The following is a 21,488-nucleotide window of genomic DNA, read 5'->3' as shown; positions in this document are numbered from 1 at the left end:
TGGCGTAAATATAAAGAAACATCTTGGTTATCGTGGTGTCTCTCTCTCTCTCTGTGTGTGTGTGTGTGTGTGTGTGTGTGTGTGTGTGTGTGTGTACAAAGAACAAGATTCTAAGAATCAAACAATAAGATTCCTCACTGGTCAACAAAAACACCTTGAAGACCTTAACAGGAGCCCTCATAGGTTTCTTTGACTATGCATGCACCTCCTGGTACCACAGCACCTCAAAGGCCCTTAAAACTAGGCTCCAGACCTCCCAAAACAAACTGGTCAGGCTCCTACTTGGCCTCACGCCCCGAACCCACCTCACCCCTGCCCACTTTGACAGGCTGGGATGGCTTAGGGTCGACGACAGAGTACAGCATCTTGCAATGGGTCTGGTCCACAAGATTCACTACACCACCAAGATACCCATGTACCTGTCTAAATATGTACCTGTCTAAATACTTCACCAAGATACCCATACCTGTCTAGATACTTCCTTAATGTAAACGAAGTCCACACCCACAACACCAGAGGGAGTGCAAGTGCAACAAACCATGTACAACCCAGATTCGGCACAAACAAGGGACTAAATTATTTTCGCTCCTATGCCACCAAAATGTGGAACGCCCTACCAACAGTCATTAAGACATGTGAACCCCTTGACTCCTTCAAAACCGCTCTCAAAGGGCACCTACGGACGGCTGCAATTCGAAACTGGCCCCCGTAAAATCTGAATGTTTCTTTTCCCTTTTTGCTTCCTTTATGATGAATTCCTGTTCTGTTCTTTAACTATATAGAAGTGTCTATTTGTACGTCTCTAAATGTTTTGATGAATTGAACAAAGTGGACCCTGTTGTAAACAAGTGTAATGCTTAATTGGGTCGTCCACTCACAGTTAACAGTCTTTGTATTGAGTTTGTGCTTGAAATGTACTGTAATTCTGCAAACTGTTAATAAATATTTCAATCAAAATCAATCAAAACTGTTACTGAACACACTCTATAGCAATGATTACTGTCACAATATAGAGCTATTTAACACTGTTACTGAACACACTCTATAGCAATGATTACTGTCACAATATAGAGCTATTTAACACTGTTACTGAACACACTCTATAGCAATGATTACTGTCACAATATAGAGCTATTTAACACTGTTACTGAACACACTCTATAGCAATGATTACTGTCACAATATAGAGCTATTTAACACTGTTACTGAAACACACTCTATAGCAATGATTACTGTCACACTATAGAGCTATTTAACACTGTTACTGTTTTCTATATTTCCAAATGGTAATAATGGTATGTCATTGAATTTCTTTCTTTCTTTCTTTCTTTCTACAACAGATCATGATCATAACGTATTGTTTGCTGTACGTCATCATATCCCTGTCAAAGCTGCGTTTGCGCCCTCTGGTGGCGGATAGTGGCAGCACACGGCACGGCGGCCACAAAACAAAACAGTTGATTTAAACATAAAAACAGGAATAAACAACAAACAGCAGAAGCACCGCTAGAGTCATCATAGCATTAGAGCTATATGGAGCAGAGCTTTCAGGACCATTAGAGCTATGGAGCAGAGCTATAGAGTCATCAGTAAGTGTTTTACCTGTGATGTTGTGACGCAGGGACTCAGGGAGCTGCTCTGACTGAAGGAATTATCTCCGTGTTTTTCAGCTCCGCTGTTCGTATTATTCTTTAAAAACAGATCCACTTTGTCGACATGACAGCCATGACGTCATGCATACTTATTTTGGTTCTTTAAAGTGTGAAATTAAACGCCATTTCTTTGTGTTGACAGACTGACTGAGACAACAAGTGTAAACACACACACACAGGTGTGCTGCTGTGGAACAATCAGTGCGTGGTGGTGGGCAACTGGTGGCCCGGGGCCCACATGCGGCCCGTACACCTGCACTTGATGCGGCCCTCACGGTTAATAATATCCAAATATTGATATATTTAGCCTGTTACTGATTCCAAACATCACGACCAACTTTAATTACTATATTGTCTATATTTCAGTAGCTTAATGACTAGTATTAATAAATTGTATTGTCTTCTTTTTTGTCCAATGTATGCATTTGAGTTAATACAGTTTAACTAAATGCATTTTAAATTAAATAAAAAAATATATACTTTTGAAGTATAAAATAAAAATCACGTTTTGAGCTTGTAGATCTGCTATGTCTAAAATCAGTGCTATTGAACACCCTTTACGTCTGTGTGTTGTTCCATAAATCAGTGCTATTGAACATCCTTTACGTCTGTGTGTTGTTCCATAAATCAGTGCTATTGAACACCCTTTACGTCTGTGTGTTGTTCCATAAATCAGTGCTATTGAACACCCTTTACGTCTGTGTGTTGTTCCATAAATCAGTGCTATTGAACATCCTTTACGTCTGTGTGTTGTTCCATAAATCAGTGCTATTGAACATCCTTTACGTCTGTGTGTTGTTTCATAAATCAGTGCTATTGAACATCCTTTACGTCTGTGTGTTGTTCCATAAATCAGTGCTATTGAACACCCTTTACGTCTGTGTGTTGTTCCATAAATCAGTGCTATTGAACACCCTTTACGTCTGTGTGTTGTTCCATAAATCAGTGCTATTGAACACCCTTTACGTCTGTGTGTTGTTCCATAAATCAGTGCTATTGAACACCCTTTACGTCTGTGTGTTGTTTCATAAATCAGTGCTATTGAACACCCTTTACGTCTGTGTGTTGTTTCATAAATCAGTGCTATTGAACACCCTTTACGTCTGTGTGTTGTTTTGAAAATATTGAACCAATGGAAAGTGGTAAAAAGTGCTTTGGACAAAACCTCTTAACTCCATTGGACCCTCAAACTGTATCCTAAAGCAACTAACTCCACCACCTCTCTCCCTCTCATGGAAGTAATTGACAATATATAAAGTTACAACACCAACTTTGACAACGAGGCAGTATTTTGCTTTGTTTTAAAAAAAATGTTTTTCTTAATTTCCTGAAAAATGTATATTTTTCATTTGGAGTTATGAGCAGAGAGGAGTGAGTGTGGAGGGTAATCAGCACACTAGCAGAGATGTATGAGAGAATGAAATGATGTCCTGCCTGGACATTCATTCAAACTGTTTTCTGACTGACTGGGGAGAGTCTGGGAGATAAGTAGCTTATTGCTCTGAATATAATGATCATTTCACTGCCCAGAAAAACATTAAATACAATAAAGGTTATGTTTATGGACAGTCAAAATCTCTTGGAAATATATCATGATGTCATAATTAAACTGTATGTTGATTTGGCACACTGACGATATCCAGAAAATTAAAACATGGCACTTTGTGTCAAAAAGGTTGCAGACCCTGATATATTGTGCTCCATTAAAGGACCACTTCACCACTTTTCATTCAATCGAATGAAATCGAAGGGTTCGGGGGGATGATAACAGACCATTCCAGGAAACCTAGTGGTCCGGTCGGTGAGGTAGGAGGAGAACCACTTTAGTGCCGTTCCACCGATGCCTAGATCCGCTAGGGTGTCTAGGAGCAGTTCTGGTTGTCCCCAGAATACCAATGCTGTGTGGGGTTTAAAGGGCAATACCACTCATTTTCAACATTTTACTCATTAACCCATTCTGAACGGGAACCCATTTTGGTGTTAGCATCATGTCGTGCTTTAGCTATTGAAAAACAGCAGATCTACAAGCTCATAGCTACGAGCTTGTAGGTCTGCTATTTTTTTTTAATCGAAGAGCGACTGACATAGAAGACATTTTTAGAACCAGGTCAGAATGGAAAACTGTCAGGATGTAGAAGAACATTTTTAGAATCTGATCTCAGGTCAGAATGGAAAACTGTCAGGATGTAGAAGAACATTTCTAGAATCTGATCTCAGGTCAGAATGGAAAACTGTCAGGATGTAGAAGACATTTCTAGAATCTGATCTCAGGTCAGAATGGAAAACTATCAGGATGTAGAAGACATTTCTAGAATCTGATCTCAGGTCAGAATGGAAAACTGTCAGGATGTAGAAGACATTTCTAGAATCTGATCTCAGGTCAGAATGGAAAACTGTCAGGATATAGAAGACATTTCTAGAATCTGATCTCAGGTCAGAATGGAAAACTGTCAGGATGTAGAAGACATTTCTAGAATCTGATCTCAGGTCAGAATGGTAAACTGTCAGGATGTAGAAGACATTTCTAGAATCTGATCTCAGGTCAGAATGGTAAACTGTCAGGATGTAGAATACATTTCTAGAATCTGATCTCAGGTCAGAATGGAAAACTGTCAGGATGTAGAAGACATTTCTAGAATCTGATCTCAGGTCAGAATGGGTTAATGTACCTCAGAGCTGTTGAGTGGAAATGATACAAAAGTCCCCTCATTCTGAAGAATCATTAACATCTGATGATGTCATCAAGATGTGTTTCACGTTTCTCCATGTTAATGATTTATTCAGACAGACAGACAGACAGACAGACAGACAGACAGACAGACAGACAGCAACCCACTTAATTATCTCCGAACACCTTCTCTCATAATAGATCTAAAACTTTATTTTAACGTCACATAATTATAGCATCTGTACATTTACTACAACCTTACAAAGTGTACAAATCAAGTACCATGTACCATGTATCACAGTAAAGGATGCTGTACTGTACTGTCAGTCCTACAATAGCCTACATACAGTACAGCAGGGCTCTCCAACCTTAAGGGTCTGCTGTAGACCTCTCTGGTGGTCAGTAGACCTCTCTGCTGGTCAGTAGACCATTCTCTGCTGGTCAGTAGACCTCTCTGGTGGTCAGTAGACCATTCTCTGCTGGTCAGTAGACCTCTCTGCTGGTCAGTAGACCATTCTCTGGTGGTCAGTAGACCATTCTCTGCTGGTCAGTAGACCATTCTCTGCTGGTCAGTAGACCATTCTCTGCTGGTCAGTAGACCATTCTCTTCTGGTCAGTAGACCTCTCTGCTGGTCAGTTATAGACCTCTCTGCTGGTCAGTTATAGACCTCTCTGGTGGTCAGTAGACCATTCTCTGCTGGTCAGTAGACCATTCTCTGCTGGTCAGTAGACCATTCTCTGCTGGTCAGTAGACCATTCTCTGCTGGTCAGTAGACCATTCTCTGCTGGTCAGTAGACCATTCTCTGCTGGTCAGTAGACGTCAGTAGACCATTCTCTGCTGGTCAGTAGATGTGGTCAGTAGACCATTCTCTGCTGGTCAGTAGATACATACATCAGCAACATTATGATGTCACTGAGCATCATGAAGGTACTGAAAGACCCGCCCACCTCAGACATCAGGAACATTAAGAAAATGACAAAAATATAACTGTCCGGATGAAATTCACCCGTGTTCAGTGTTCAGTGTTCTAGGCCGGGTTAAGGACCAGTCCAGTGTTCAGTGTTCAGTGTTCTAGGCCGGGTTAAGGAGCAGTCCAGTGTTCAGTGTTCTAGGCCGGGTTAAGGAGCAGTCCAGTGTTCAGTGTTCTAGGCCGGGTTAAGGAGCAGTCCAGTGTTCAGTGTTCTAGGCCGGGTTAAGGAGCAGTCCAGTTCTACATCAACCCAAGATGTTTAGAGAGGCACTTGTCCAGATCACAGAGAAGCACTATCATTATAGAACTCACATCAGGTCCTTTGTGCCTCACCGTGTCGATGACAATACGTGCCTTGTCATTTCTCCTCTGCTCCCCAGCGGCCGCCTCCCGCTCAGCTTCGGTTAACACCTCCATGGCAAAGAGTCTGTCCAGGAGAACGTTGAGACTGGCGTCCGAAATGCTGTTGATGAAGCTATCCCGCACGGAAAACAGTCTTTCTTCTGCCGCGAGACTCGCTGTGCGCTGAACGCGTTGGCTCTGTTGTCTTCTCACAGCAGGAGCTGAAAAGTCAACGCAGCTTTCCCACGCACAGACAGAGGTGTCGCAGTCCCTTAGAAGCAGCTCGACCATCTTCATCCTTTTCTTTAAAGTCACTTGAAAAGTCGTGATGTAATTGTGATAGCACGATTCGTCGACTTCAAAGCCTGCTCTGTGTGGTTCAATGACGACGGCATCATCCCGATGCGAGGTGGAGAGGGTATATTTCTTCTTTGGGATTAGTTCGCAGGGAGGCTTTTCGATGTAACTCTCTTCTCCGTGCATCTCCTTCCTTGCCTTCTTCACGTCACTCAGCACCACATTGCTGGGTAGCAGCAGTACATTCAGCGTTGACATGGGGTCATCATCATGCTCAATCGGTGGCGCATAAAACAGTGCCACCAGTGCCTTGATAGGCCTGGGCCCGAACAGCATCTCCCTGATGAGACCAAATAAAGACAACCCGGTTACATCTATGATAACATGAGTTTCTGTGACCACACAGGGTTTGATCAGCTCAACGCCGTCATCATCCACCACGTGGACAACAGACAAGGACTTGCCTCCACCCGTGGAGAGGATCTCACAGTGTGGAAATTGCAACTGACACACGGACCCCTGAGGACCTTTGATGTCAAACAGTGGTCCCGCGGGCCTCTTGCTCAGCTGGGACAGAAGGCCCCGGTGCCACGGGACTGTCCCGTAAGTCACCTCTCCCTCTGTCTCCATCTTCAACCCCAGGCCGGTCACGCTGCATTGGAACAGTCCAGCGTGGGTGCAGTGGAACCTGTAGCGTTCCTTGTTTTCCACAAGAACGATGTCGGGTGTAAATGTCTGTGTATTGTCCAGTAGTAGTGTGACATCGTTTACACTGCGGGAGCGCTTTGCTCTGAAAGCGGTCTTGTTCTCTAGACGTGGGATTTGGCTCAGTGACGGTAAGCTGTGAGAACCAGGCAGGGAGACGGATTCTTCTATCCTCAAACCACTGAAGCATGAACTTAGCTCAGTTTCATCTTGGATGTTCAGAGAGGACAGTGAATCTGTAACAGCATGAACTTCCAGAGAGGACAGTGACTCTGTAACAGCATGAACTTCCAGAGAGGACAGTGACTCTGTAACAGCATGAACTTCCAGAGAGGACAGTGACTCTGTAACAGCATGAACTTCCAGAGAGGACAGTGACTCTGTAACAGGACATTCTTCCATCTCGCCATGCAAAGGCATCGTACCCTACAGAGAATATAGAGAAAGGGAAAATAAAATCAGTAATTAGACAAAGATGAACCCAAGACTTTTCCACAGCGTCAGCTCATACAGATGTAATATCCTTGCTAACTGACTGCTGGCTGAGTCCTGACTCTTTGGCCGATGTTATAACATGCGTTGCCAGTAGAGTTGTCAATTTCTGCCCGAACCCAACCCAACCCGACATTTTCGGGCAGGGCCTAGCCTAAAATGGCTCTGAAAGACACAACAAAGCAGACAGGAAACGATCAGTGTCTTTCCTGATGTTCAGTCACTGTGATTATTGTGCAGAGCAGATGGTTCTGTCTTCACTGTGTCCATGTTGGAATGATGGAGTCTAGAGGGTTCTGTCCTCACTGTGTCCATGTTGGAATGATGGAGTCTAGAGGGTTCTGTGTCCATGTTGGAATGATGGAGTCTAGAGGGTTCTGTCCTCACTGTGTCCATGTTGGAATGATGGAGTCTAGAGGGTTCTGTACTCACTATGTCCATGTTGGAATGATGGAGTCTAGAGGGTTCTGTCCTCACTGTGTCCATGTTGGAATGATGGAGTCTAGAGGGTCTAGAGACACACACACACACACACACACACACACACACACACACACACACACACACACACACACACACACACACACACACACACACACACACACACACACACACACACACACACACACACACACACACACACACACACACAATAAAATTATAGATTCCAATGTTAACTTTGAGTGACATAATGCTGTGTGTGTGTGTGTGTGTGTGTGGGGGGGGGGGGGGGGGGGGGTCATATTATGATTACTTTGGGGGTCCTCAATTCAAATATGACTATTTTGGGGGTCCCCAGTTCAAATATGATTATTTTGGGGGTCCCCAGTTAAAATATGATTAGTTCGGGGTTCCTCAATTCAAATATGATTATTTGGGTTTCCTCAATTAAATTCATTAATAAATATGTACAGGTTCACAAAGGTTCTCATTAATCTGTAGATTAACATTGGAGGATGAATTATAATGATTCAAACGGCCCGGAAAGCTCCATTCTCTTGTAACTTGTTAAAAAAATTAACCCATTTAGGCCTGATGTCGAAATGTATAAAATGTCTTCTAAATTCTGACAGTTTTCTGAAATACCTATAAATTATGTTTCTGTATCAGTGGTGCTCAATATTTCATGTCAAGGACCCCAACAATTATATGTAATTGGCCGCCGACCCCCATCTGGAAATAATATGTTGTTCCAGCTCGTGCTCTGTACATCCGATAGCGTTGTTATTAACCCATTCTGACCTGAGATCAGATTCTAAAAATGTCTTCTATATCCTGACAGTTTTCCATTCTGACCTGAGATCAGATTCTAAAAATGTCTTCTATATCCTGACAGTTTTCCATTCTGACCTAAGATCAGATTCTAAAAATGTCTTCTATGTCAGTTGCTCTTCGCTCTTTCAAAAATAGCAGACCTACAAGCTCGTAGCGCGCTACTCGGTGGTGCGCTATGAACTTGTAGGTCTGCTATTTTTCAATAGCTAAAGCACGACATGATGCCAACACCAAAATGGGTTCCCGCCCAAAATGGGTTAAAGTAAGTGCGTATGATAGCATACATTCAAATATGATTATTTTGGGGGTCCTCAGTTGAAATTAAATCACACTGTGGAGAATTTAAGACATTCTGCCCCCTGGTGGTTGGACTCTAACACTTCACCCAACAGTGACGATCTTCTGTATTACATTTTAATTGTATTGAGTCTTAATTTAGTCGAGTAAGACTAGACTAAATAATGTACAAATGACTAAAATAGGACTACAATTAAATGTGTGTCCATTATACTTACTGCTCACACAGACACGCTGAGGAGGAGCAGAGGGAGGACCAGAACCAGAACCCAGCATAGAGAGGTGTGTGTGTGTGTGTGTGTGTGTGTGTGTGTGTGTGTGTGTGTGTGTGTGTGTGTGTGTGTGTGTGTTACGTGTGTGTGTTACGTGTGTGTGTGTGTGTGTGTGTGTGTTACGTGTGTGTGTGGACCATAGACTGTAAAAAATATGGACAAAGCGTTCCGCGGGTCTAACGTGAACGTAAAATGAAGCCTGTCAGTCCTTGCAATGGAAGTCGCCATCTTTCTAGATCCGTTTTGGCCCAGCTGGCCATTGGCTGGCCCAGACAACGAGGCGGGACTTCCCCCTTCTTCTTCGTTGGTTTTTATTTTGACTCGAGTGGGTGGGGGATCCCGTTCATAGACTCTAACGGTAGCCACGCCCCTCAGAACATGCGCGACTTTATGGTCATTTTTCTAATAAATGGGACCATCATTTTCCAAAAAGAATATTATGACATTAGAAATGAGACTTTAAACTAGTGACTGGAAGCAAAAAGTATTCATGACCATGTTTATTAAGGTAATACAGTCTAGGTGAAGTTGGGCCCAAATACATGGACTTCTATGGGGCTATGGGTTTTTTTGAGCCCAATGAGAGCGCCACAACAGGCCATTATATGAACTTTCATTTCCTTAGTGGCTTCACAAAATATCCGTCTGACTGCCCCCCTGGTGTGGACGTGGTCTGGAATTAAATGTGTGTGTGTCCATTATACCTACTGCTCACACAGACACGCTGAGGAGTCGGTCCATAACCTGAACCCAGCATAGAGAGGTCCAGTGGACCTGGTCTGGAAGGTGTACAGGTGTCTCAGTGAGTCAGAGCACACTGTGTAGAAGGACAGAGTCCCAGCGGGACGGTCCACATACACTGATACTCTGTTGGAGCCTCTAGAGGGTCTGACAAGGAGGTAAGTCTCCTGTCCGTTGTGGAAGACACGGTACCTGGTACCATCATCACCATTACAGAACAGACTCCAGGACTTATCATTCTCTCCAAACCCACAGTCAGCACCACCTCCTTTCCTGCCGATTGTTCCGTCAGCCACTGCTATTTCAACCCTTCCACTGCACTCTACCTCCCAGGAACAGCGTCCAGTCACACTCTGTGAACTCAGAACTTGGCTAGGGCCTTCAAACCTGTCTGGGTGATCAGGAGGACGCTGACCTCCTGACCTCTGTGACCCCAGTGTGACCTTCCTGTTGTCCTCAGACAGAGAGAGGTCACAGTGTGCTGTGTTTGAGTCCAGTGTGAGACGCTGGAAATCTGATGAGAAAACAACACAGTAAACATTAAATACATCATTCACCGACATGCACATGCACACACAGACGCACATGCACACGCACGCACGCGCACACACACACACACACACACACACACACACACACACACACACACACACACACACACACACACACACACACACACAGATCTACAAACTAACTGCAGTATTAATTTTGGCAACAGATTTAGTCCTATTTCAGTCATTTGTACATTATTTAGTCTTAGTCTAGTCTTAGTCGACTAAATTAAGACTCAATACAATTCAAATGTAATAAAGAAGATCGTCACTGTCAGAGTCCAACCACCAGGGGGCAGAATGTCTCTGCACCCCTGGGCAGAGACATTCTACAGTGTGATTTTATTTCAACTGGGGACCCCAAAAATAATCATATTTGAACTGAGGACCCCAAAAATAATCATATTTGAACTGGAGACCCCCCAAAATAATCATATTTGAACTGAGGACCCCAAAAATAATCATATTTGAACTGGAGACCCCCCAAAATAATCATATTTGAACTGGAGACCCCCCAAAATAATCATATTTGAACTGGAGACCCCCCAAAATAATCATATTTGAACTGAGGACCCCAAAAATAATCATATTTGAACTGGAGACCCCCAAAATAATCATATTTGAACTGGAGACCCCCCAAAATAATCATATTTGAACTGAGGACCCCCAAAATAATCATATTTGAACTGGAGACCCCCCAAAATAATCATATTTTAACTGAGGACCCCCCAAAATAATCATATTTGAACGGAGGACCCCCCCAAAATAATCAACATTGACAAGCACTTGGAATTGTAGGCATTCCATTTAGTTTGAGGCATTGTGAGCTTGTAGATCTGCTATTTTCACAATACTTTCCACTTTCTTATACACTATTTGACATTTTTGGCCAATTTGGCCATCTGGGGACCCCCCACAATAATCTGTCTGTCTCTATGTGTCTGTCTTTCGGTGTACCTGTCTGTCTCTCTGTGTTACTGTGTACCCGTCTGTCTCTCTGTGTACCTGTCTGTCTCTCTGTGTACCTGTCTGTCTCTCTGTGTACCTGTCTGTCTCTATGTGTCTGTCTCTCTGTGTAACTGTCTGTCTCTCTGTCTACCTGTCTGTCTCTCTGAGTACCAATCTGTCTCTATGTGTACCTGTCTGTCTCTCTGTGTTACTGTGTACCTGTCTGTCTCTATGTGTCTGTCTCTCTGTGTACCTGTCTGTCTCACTTTGTACCTGTTTGTCTCTCTGTGTTAATGTGTACATGTCTGTGTACCTGTCTGTCTGTGTGTACCTGTCTGTCTCTCTGTGTGCCTGTCTGTCTCTCTGTGTACCTGTCTGTCTCTGTGTGTACCTGTCTGTCTCTGTGTGTACCTGTCTGTGTTACTGTGTACCTGTCTGTGTTACTGTGTACCTGTTTGTCTCTGTGTGTACCTGTCTGTCTCTCTGTGTTACTGTGTACCTGTCTGTCTCTATGTGTACCTGTCTGTCTCTGTGTGTACCTGTCTGTATCTCTGTGTACCCGTCTGTGTTACTGTGTACCTGTCTATCTCTGTGTGTACCTGTCTGTATCTCTGTGTACCTGTCTGTGTTACTGTGTACCTGTCTGTCTCTCTGTGTACCTGTCTGTGTTACTGTGTACCTGTCTGTCTCTCTGTGTATGTGTCGTCTAACACGCGGTAACAAACTATTTTCCCCCCAAAATAATCAAAGTACAGCATAGAGCACAGTATACTACAATACAGTACAGAGCACAGTACACTACAATACAGTACAGAGCACAGTGCAGTACAGTACAGTACAGTACAGTACAGAGCACAGTACACTACAATACAGTACAGAGCACAGTACACTACAATACAGTACAGTACAGAGCACAGTACACTACAATACAGTACAGTACAGAGCACAGTGCAGTACAGTAACTATAACAGTAAATGTATAGTTGCACTGCTCAGTTCACACAGGTGTGATTTATATTTCCAGTTGTCTTGTATGGTGTTAAATGGAGCGTGGAACCATGCCAATGACCGACACGGGAGATCACCTGTGACTTTCAAACCAAAACGAGATCCACCTGTGATCTGCACACATCACGGCTCTGCACCAGCTTTCATGCATCGCACGTCAGAACTGAACTTATGCCAATATAGACGAAATACATGTTGTTTACGACCAGGTTAGTGAATGAGGCCCATTGTTTCTGTCAGACCACATGACCTCATCTTGATGTGTTAAGGACCAGGCCAAGAGCAGAGAGTAGAGAGCACAAGAGTTTTCAGGACAACATCAACCAAGTATACAACAGTGTATAAAATGTTAATGTAGACACAGATACTCACGTTTTGTAATGAGTTGACTCAGTTGAGGATTAGTAAGCCAATCTTCTCCTCCATGTTTCACTCTGTAGGAAGTAGAACAACAATGCATCAATGTCTGACTGTCTAACACAACGTCTCCACTAGCTGACACTACAGTGTTTCATTCTGTAGGAAGTAGAACAACAATGCATCAATGTCTGACTGTCTAACACAACGTCTCCACTAGCTGACACTACAGTGTTTCACTCTGTAGGAAGTAGAACAACAATGCATCAATGTCTGACTGTCTAACACAACGTCTCCACTAGCTGACACTACAGTGTTTCACTCTGTAGGAAGTAGAACAACAATGCATCAAGGTCTGACTGTCTAACACAACGTCTCCACTAGCTGACACTACAGTGTTTCACTCTGTAGGAAGTAGAACAACAATGCATCAATGTCTAACTGTCTAACACAACGTCTCCACTAGCTGACACTACAGTGTTTCACTCTGTAGGAAGTAGAACAACAATGCATCAATGTCTGACTGTCTAACACAACGTCTCCACTAGCTGACACTACAGTGTTTCACTCTGTAGGAAGTAGAACAACAATGCATCAATGTCTGACTGTCTAACACAACGTCTCCACTAGCTGACACTACAGTGTTTCTCCTGTCATTATCTTGGCCCTGCAGCTCATCCAGACATAGTCACTGCTGCCCAGTTTGGATCTCATCACCTCCTCAGACTCCACCTTAACCCCTATAGCACTCCACTGTCCTTTTATACCTTTGAGGCACTGCATTGTGTTGTTGTTCTTCTCATGATTTGTGACTTTGGGCTGTATCGTATCCCATGCCTTACCCGCAAGCATTACACACTTTACGTGAATTACTCATTTAGGAGCTTCCACTATGCGTAAACGTTATCTTGCGGCCACACAACCCACTATACATGTTTGCGGCTGGAGGTGTGTCTGTACGCGTGTTGATGCGCTTTCCCTATATTTGCTAACTCATGCACACAGGTTTAGGACAACGGAAATCGTCTCTTCAAACCACCCGTAATGTGAACACACACAACAACCCTCTGTATCTAATTTAAATGTATTCCAAGGCAGCACGCGTTGCTCTTCCATAAGGTTCACTCCAGGTATAATGGATTATGGTACCTGGCACACTGATTGGTTTAAGTTGCGTAACGCCCAAACCACACCTATGCATAATGTAACGGGTAGCGGAGGTGTTTTAAGGATTTAGACTGTGGCATAAGATAGCTAATTTAATGGGGGAACGCCTCTTACACAATGCTAAATCCCCAAATTACGGAGAAAGTGCCCCTGACGCAAGATAGGGCCCTTTGTGTCAGAGATACACTGTTAAGGGAAACACTGCACTGTCCAACATGGACACAGCCCAAGTCTACTCACTGTCCAACATGGACACAGCCCAAGTCTACTCACTGTCCAACATGGACACAGCCCAAGTCTACTCACTGTCCAACATGGACACAGCCCAAGTCTACTCACTGTCCAACATGGACACAGCCCAAGTCTACTCACTGTCCAACATGGACACAGCCCAAGTCTACTCACTGTCCAACATGGACACAGCCCAAGTCTACTCACTGTCCAACATGGACACAGCCCAAGTCTACTCACTTGCAGTTCTCCAGAACTGAATCATTCACCACGTTGAGGCTCAGGTCCAACTCTCTTAGGGAGGGATTAGAGCTTACAGCTGAGGCCAGAGCTTCACAGCATCTCTCTGACAGGCCGCAGTGAGCCAGTCTGAAACACCAGATTAAAACATACATAAATAAATGAATGAATTCATTAATAAATGTTTAATTCGCCGTTTTTTAATAATTATAAAATATCGGATTTGTCGTGGACATATTATTAACCCATTTTGGGCGGGAACCCATTTTGGTGTTAGCATCGTGTCGTGCTTTAGCTATTGAAAAATAACAGACCTACAAGCTCATAGCGCGCCACCGAGTAGCGCCCTACGAGCTTGTAGGTCTGCTATTTTTTTTTAATCGAAGAGCGACTGACATAGAAGACATTTTTAGAATCTGATCTCAGGTCAGAATGGAAAACTGTCAGGATGCAGAAGACATTTTTAGAATCTGATCTCAGGTCAGAATGAAAACTGTCAGGATGTAGAAGACATTTTTAGAATGTGATCTCAGGTCAGAATGAAAACTGTCAGGATGTAGAAGACATTTTTAGAATCTGATCTCAGGTCAGAATGGGTTAAGAAACTTGATAACTACTTGATAACGGGTCGCAAGACAAAAATAGCAGATCTACAAACTCCTCAACGCGTTGTGAGAAACTCTGTTATATGATGAAGTAGCCGATACCTTCGCCTTAAAGAGATTTTACACTTTGAAACATGTTTGGGGTAATTTTAACGTCTACTCAGGCACATAGGCTTGGGTTACCATGATATCAAGCTTATTAATACATTCTCACCACAGCATTCATATTATATTAACATAATACAGTACATAATAAAACAGTGATAATTGTCTTTGTCTCTAATATGTCAACAAAATGAAACCATACTTTTGAACCTGGCTTTATCTGATCTTCAGATTTATCGTCCCGGAATGTATGCAAATTAGCACATATAATGCCTAATTTGCATATTTAAACATATCATTTCAGAAAACTTGTAATACAAAAAATGTTAGTCTTAATATATTTAATCAACTGGAGAAGTTTCATTGTGATAGCTATTAGTTAACTTTTTCCCCCTATTCACCTATCATGTCTCACCATCAAGCTTATGAATACATTCAGCATTCATATTATATTCACATAATACAGTACATAATAAAACAGAAGTGATCATAATTAAAGTGGTAAATGTATCTTACTTTAGAACTTCCAGTCTACAGTGTGGGCTCTTCAGTGAAGCACAGAGCAGCTCCCCTAGTCCTGAGTCCTGCAGGTCGTTTTTACTGAGGTCCAGTTCTCTCAAATGGGAAGGATTAGAGCTGAGAGCTGAAGACACAGCTTCAACATCTGTCTTACTGAGTTTACAGCCAACAAGTCTGTAAATGCAGATTAAATAAGAGATTATCAATACAAAATGAATGATACCTATAGTTCACTGTCATGGAAGTTAACTGGAACAAATCTAGTTATCTAGTATTTAGAGTGTGGAATAGACAACACCATGACAGCACAGAATAACAGGAAGATAACAATTTAGATATCAAAGACTATGAAGACTGAATGTTAGTTTGATTTCCCCCAATATTATGAAAAAGAAGATCATAACCTCTCAGATGTTATTTTTTTTAGCGGCCAACTAAGAACATAAGTGACGGGTTGGAACAAGCATTTAAGCGAGACATGGCAAGTGAAATCATGATTTTTCAATTTTTGCTTCCTAAACATGTTTTCTTTCAAACTAAAGCAAAATAAACAGTCAAACTACAGATTTAGATGTTTATTTTAGTAGTTTATTTTAGCCAAAGACAGCTCGTTTTGCTGGGTGAAAATCCACCCACTCTATTTTCATGATTGGTTGTTGGTACAAAGGAAGTGACCATATTCGGATCCAACCACAGTCAGCTCGAGGTCCAGACCTTTCTAATGATATATGGCATAATACGTTGATGCCAAGGTTTGGATGAGATATTTTGTCTCATAATAGTGGCTTCAAATAAAACGTTTTGGAATTTTACAATACAAATCTTTAAAGGCCGTTTTCTCAAAATGAGTTTTCCTCATACCTGGGACAAAGAATCTCCACTTCAGTTGCACTCACATACACCTACACAGTCACATACACACAACTTTACAGTCTTATTCATAACTATATTCTGCAGGAACTTACAGAAGGGTTCATTGATTTCTCATTCACAGCCTGATTTACATCACATTTTATTCCTAAAACATAGCAAAAAATTGTTTTTTTTATGCCTGTTGAAACTATTTTCTGATTTATGAAGTGATAATTAGAGATATCGAAAATCCCCTAATTGTCTTTGTCTCTAATATGTCAACAAAATGAAACCATACTTTTTAACCTGGCTTTATCCGATCTTCAGATTTATCGTCCCGGAATGTATGCAAATCAGCGCATATAATGCCTAATTTGCATATTTAAACATATCATTTCAGTAATACAAAAAAATCTTAGTCTTAATATAATTAATCAACTGGAGAAGTTTCATTGTGATAGCTATTAGTTAACTTTTTTCCCCTATTCACCTACCATGTCTCACCATCAATCTTATTTTGACCTGAGATCAGATTCTGAAAATGTCTTCTACATCCCGACAGCTTTCTGAAAAAGCTATGTTTCTATGTCAGTCGTTCTTCGATTTTTCAAAAATAGCAGACCTTCAAGCTCGTAGCGCGACACTCGGTGGCGCGCTACGAGCTTGTAGATCTGCTATTTTTCAATAGCTAAAGCATAACATAATGCTAACACCAAAAAGAGTTCCCGCCCAAAATGGGTTAATACATTCTCACCACAGCATTCATATTATATTCACATAATACAGTACATAATAAAACAGAAGTGATCAAAATAAAAGTGGTAAATGTATCTTACTTTAGAACTTCCAGTCTACAGTGTGGGCTCTTCAGTGAAGCACAGAGCAGCTCCACTAGTCCCGAGTCCCGCAGGTTGTTTTCACTGAGGTCCAGTTCTCTCAAATGGGAAGGATTAGAGCTGAGAGCTGAAGACACAGTTTCAACATCTGTCTCACTGAGTTCACAGCCAACAAGTCTGTAAATGCAGATTAAATAAGAGATGATCAATACAAATTATACCTAGTTCACTGTCATGGAAGTTAACTAAAACATCTCCTATCTAGTTATCCAGACATAAACAGTATTGTGGAATAGACCAGGGGTTCTCAACCTTTTTGGCTGGGGGCCATGTCTCGCGATACAAACACTGCATTTATGCAACTGAATTGCAAATTATTTTTTGGGAAATAATTTGGGGACCCACGGGTTGAGAACCCCTGGAATAGTAATGGAATAATTTGGCGGAATAATTTGAAGTCAGCCATGTGTTTGGAAAGTCATCTTTTGTATGAACTAGTTCAGTTCACAGTTCAAACATTCAACATTTTGAACTAAAGTTCATGGTTCCAAAAAATGAAAAGTTTTAGTTATTTTTATTTTTTTCTTTGCTTTTTGTTTTTCTAAATGATTGTCGCAGCCCATAGCCATAGAACTGCAGACTTTATTCCTATTGGGAATAACTTTGGGATTATTAAAGTTACAACTTTTACAATTTCTCCATCAACATTAACCAAATTAATTCCTTATTATATATATTTTTTACATTTTGGAAAAAAATTGCTCTTTTGCAATGTGGAATGCCACAGAATTCTAAATAATTTTCCTTGTCCTAATTATGGGCCAACTTGTGAAAGCTGCATGCTTTTATTGTGAAAGCTCTCAGTTCTCAGTTCACAGCCTGCATATCTCCACGTGCTGAAAATAGCTGATCTAGACGCTCACAACGCGTCACGGACGCAACGCATTGTGGGCTTGTAGATCAGCCATTTTCAGCATGGAACACGTTGTACGAACACTCACTCTTGAACGAAGTCAAACGTGAGAAAGTGACGTTCACACACGACAGAAATGAACGTGTTCACAATGACGTTGATCAAACAGAAATACAGTACGTTCACGTTCACCCAAAATATGAACGTGTTTGTGAACGATCGTTCATTGAACGCGTTCAGGGACAACACTGAAGTCAGCATGTTTTCCCAATGCAATCTTAAGGAAGCAGTCCTGTGCATGCAGACAGGGTTGACATTGAAGCAGTCCTGTGCATGCAGACAGGGTTGACATTGAAGCAGTCCTGTGCATGCAGACAGGGTTGACATTGAAGCAGTCCTGTGCATGCAGACAGGGTTGACATTGAAGCAGTCCTGTGCATGCAGACAGGGTTGAGATCGGGAAAACATGGAACCGGCTGTATAAAATGCTGCGTCATTGTAAATGGTGCATTTATGTATCACTTTTATCCAAAGCACATTTCTGTTTAAATTGAGGCGGACGGGAGGCAGACTTTCACTTCTGGTTCATTTCTGGTTTTATCTGTTGCCTAGCAACCTAGCATCATTCATACAGTACGTTGATGAAGAGCGCCATCTATACTAATCCACTGAAAAGACCATAGGACACAATACTGCGTGCTTGGCAGTCAAGCCATGGATTCGATGCGACGTAACATGACGTGATTGGCAGTCAAGTCAATGTGTTAACTACTAACCGAGCCTTTCTGCAGTTCCTCACAGCTGGGACCAGTCTCCTTCGCCCCTCCTTTGATGCGTTGTATTTGTCCAGGTCCAACTCTTCCAGAACCTCCTCTGACATCTGCAGCATGACGGCCAGAGCTGAACACTGGGTCTCAGACAGTTCCTCTGTTCTGTTCTCTGACTTCAGGAACTGTTGGATATCCTGATGTAATGAGTGGTCGTTCATCTCCATCAGACAGTGGAAGATGTTGATACATCTGTCAGGAGAGACATCTTCATCACTTAACATCTCCTTCAGGTTCTGGATGGCATTCTGGATCTCCTCGGGACTGTTCTCTGTCTGACCCAGCAGGTCTCCTAACAGACTCTGGTTGGACTGCAGTGAGAGGCCATGAAGGAAGCGGACTAAGAGGTCCAGGTGGCCATTTTTACTCTCCAGGGATTTTTCCACGGCAGCTTTCAGGAAGTCTGAGAGGGAGCTGTTACTGTTGTATTTATCTCCCAGGAATGTGTTCAGGACCTCCATGTTCTTCTGTGTGAAACAGTGGAACAGGTAGACTGCAGCCAGAAACTCCTGGAGGACCAGATGAACAAAGCTGTAGACCGTTTTCTGGAACAGCGCACACTCTGTTTTGAAGATCTGTGTGCACACTCCTGAGTACAGCGCGGCGTCTTTCACATCAAGACCACACTCTTCCAGGTCTTCTTGGTCGAACACGATGCTACTTTTCTTCAGGTGTTGAAACGCCAGCTTGCCCAGCTTCAGAAGAACATCCCTGTCAGTCTTAGTGAGCTGCTGTTGAGTCCCCTTTTCTTTGTCTTTCTTGTTCACATCATGAGTCCCGTCATACTTCTGCTTCTTCGTGTTTGTCTGAACCAACAGGAAGTGGCAGCACATCTCAGTCAGGGTCTTGGGCAGCTGTCCTATCGTGGTGTGTGTCCTCAACATGTCCAGCAGAACGGTAGCAATGATCCAACAGAAGAGTGGGATGTAACACATGATGTGGAGGCTCCTCCATGTCTTCAAGTGTGAGAGGACTCTGTCGGCCAGCTTCTCTTCACTGAATCTCTTCCTGAAGTACTTCTCCTTCTGGGGGTCTGTGAACCCTCGCACTTCTGTCACCATGTCAACACATGCAGGAGGGATCCGATTGGCTGCTGCGGGTCTGGTGGTTATCCAGAGGAGGGCCGAGGGGAGCAGGTTCCTCTTGATGAGGTTTGTCAACAGAGGATCCACCGATGATGTCACTGTGACATCAGAGATGATTTCATTTGTGTCGAAGTGCAACGGAGACCTGCTTTCATCAAGGCCATCGAAGATGAAGCAAACTTTCCAGGCAGCGAGCTGCTCTGCTGTGACCTTCTTTAACGTTGGGTGGAAATCATGGATCAGGTTCAGAAGACTGTACTGCTTATCTCTGACCAAGTTCAGCTCCCGGAATGAAAAGGGAACCAGGAGATCTATATCTTGATTCTCCAAACCGCTTGCCCAGTCCAGAGCAAACTTGCGCGCAGAGAATGTTTTTCCGATGCCAGCGATGCCATTGGTCAGAACTGTTTGGCTGGGTTCCTCTCTGCCAGGGAGGATGATCTTAAAGACTTTACAGCAGTCGATTGCATCGTCATGGAAGGTCTTCATGTTGGAAGTTCTCTCAAGCTGTATCACCTCATGTTGGCTATTAACCCCTTCACTCTGTCCCGCTGAGATGTAGAGCTCTGAGTAGGTGCTGGTGACGGAGTCTCCAGACTCTTCCGTCATGTGGTTTTTCACTCCACCAAGACTGTCCAAACTGACCTTCAAACTGACCTTATAATCGTTCAAATCAACCTGCAGATGGACATCTGAAATGAGAAGAACATGTATGTTTTATTATAAATATACACCTTTACGGCACAATTTGTTAAGAAGAACAGCCAAAAATAACAACACAATAGGCTACCAGTTGATTTTTTCCCAGAGTTTAAAGTTGTTTAGCTTCATTATTTTCACTTGAATATAATTGTTGATACAGACAATAGTTAGAACATCCAATGTATTAGCATATTTTACCTTGTCCAGGTGTGGTTTGACTGGGTGTCTTCAGTCCAGGTGTGGTTTGACTGGGTGTCTTCAGTCCAGGTGTGGTTTGACTGGGTGTCTTCAGTCCAGGTGTGGTTTGACTGGGTGTCTTCAGTCCAGGGTTCTGCTCAGTCACAATGCTGTGGACATGAACACAATATTTATTATATGTACCTACATGTAGCCCAGTGGCAAATATGCCTGCAGTTCTATGTAAATCCACCAGGTGGCACTGTTACTTTAAGAGTGCCATTTTCTGGGGGTCAAGGGTTACACTGTGTTTGTGGGGTTTCTTTAAAGAGATCTTGATGTAAAAATGCTTTACTTTCATTGTAGATTTTCAGATACACATATAAGCACATTGTTGATGCAGTATATATTCTTTTATGAGTTTATGTCAAGATGATTAAGAATACATGTTGATGGTTGCAGATTGTAAACAAGAAGCTGTGAATAGAATACATGTTGATGGTTGCAGATTGTAAACAAGAAGCTGTGAATAGTCGTGCTTAAAACTTGGCTGTGTTTCTTTGTAAGTCCTGCTTCTTTGTGTTGTTGTGTCAACATCTCATGCATCATTTATTTTATTATGATGTAAGGAAATTGCAAGTTTGTTGATAATG

General features: G+C 42.5%; 1 protein-coding gene across 1 annotated transcript; it reads right to left on the bottom strand.

The window, feature by feature from the left end:
- Window positions 1-5,532: 5,532 nt before the first annotated feature.
- On the bottom strand, window positions 5,533-20,630 carry LOC308332471 (uncharacterized protein; the record flags this gene model as incomplete). Its single annotated transcript, XM_080788377.1, has 7 exons — window positions 18,821-20,630; window positions 17,140-17,308; window positions 15,441-15,592; window positions 14,215-14,343; window positions 13,726-13,733; window positions 9,688-10,227; window positions 5,533-6,872 (listed from the first exon to the last, which is right to left on the bottom strand). The coding sequence occupies exons 1-7, from the start codon at window positions 20,563-20,565 to the stop codon at window positions 5,533-5,535; spliced, it is 4,083 nt and encodes a 1,360-aa protein (XP_080644503.1). The 5' UTR covers window positions 20,566-20,630.
- Window positions 20,631-21,488: the final 858 nt, after the last annotated feature.

The sequence above is a fragment of the Protomyctophum bolini genome, assembly GCF_963924005.1.
Source record: "Protomyctophum bolini genome assembly, chromosome: 17".
NCBI lineage: Eukaryota > Metazoa > Chordata > Actinopteri > Myctophiformes > Myctophidae > Protomyctophum > Protomyctophum bolini.
Note: the sequence above shows the minus strand (reverse complement) of the source record. Positions and strands in the feature narration are given on the sequence as shown.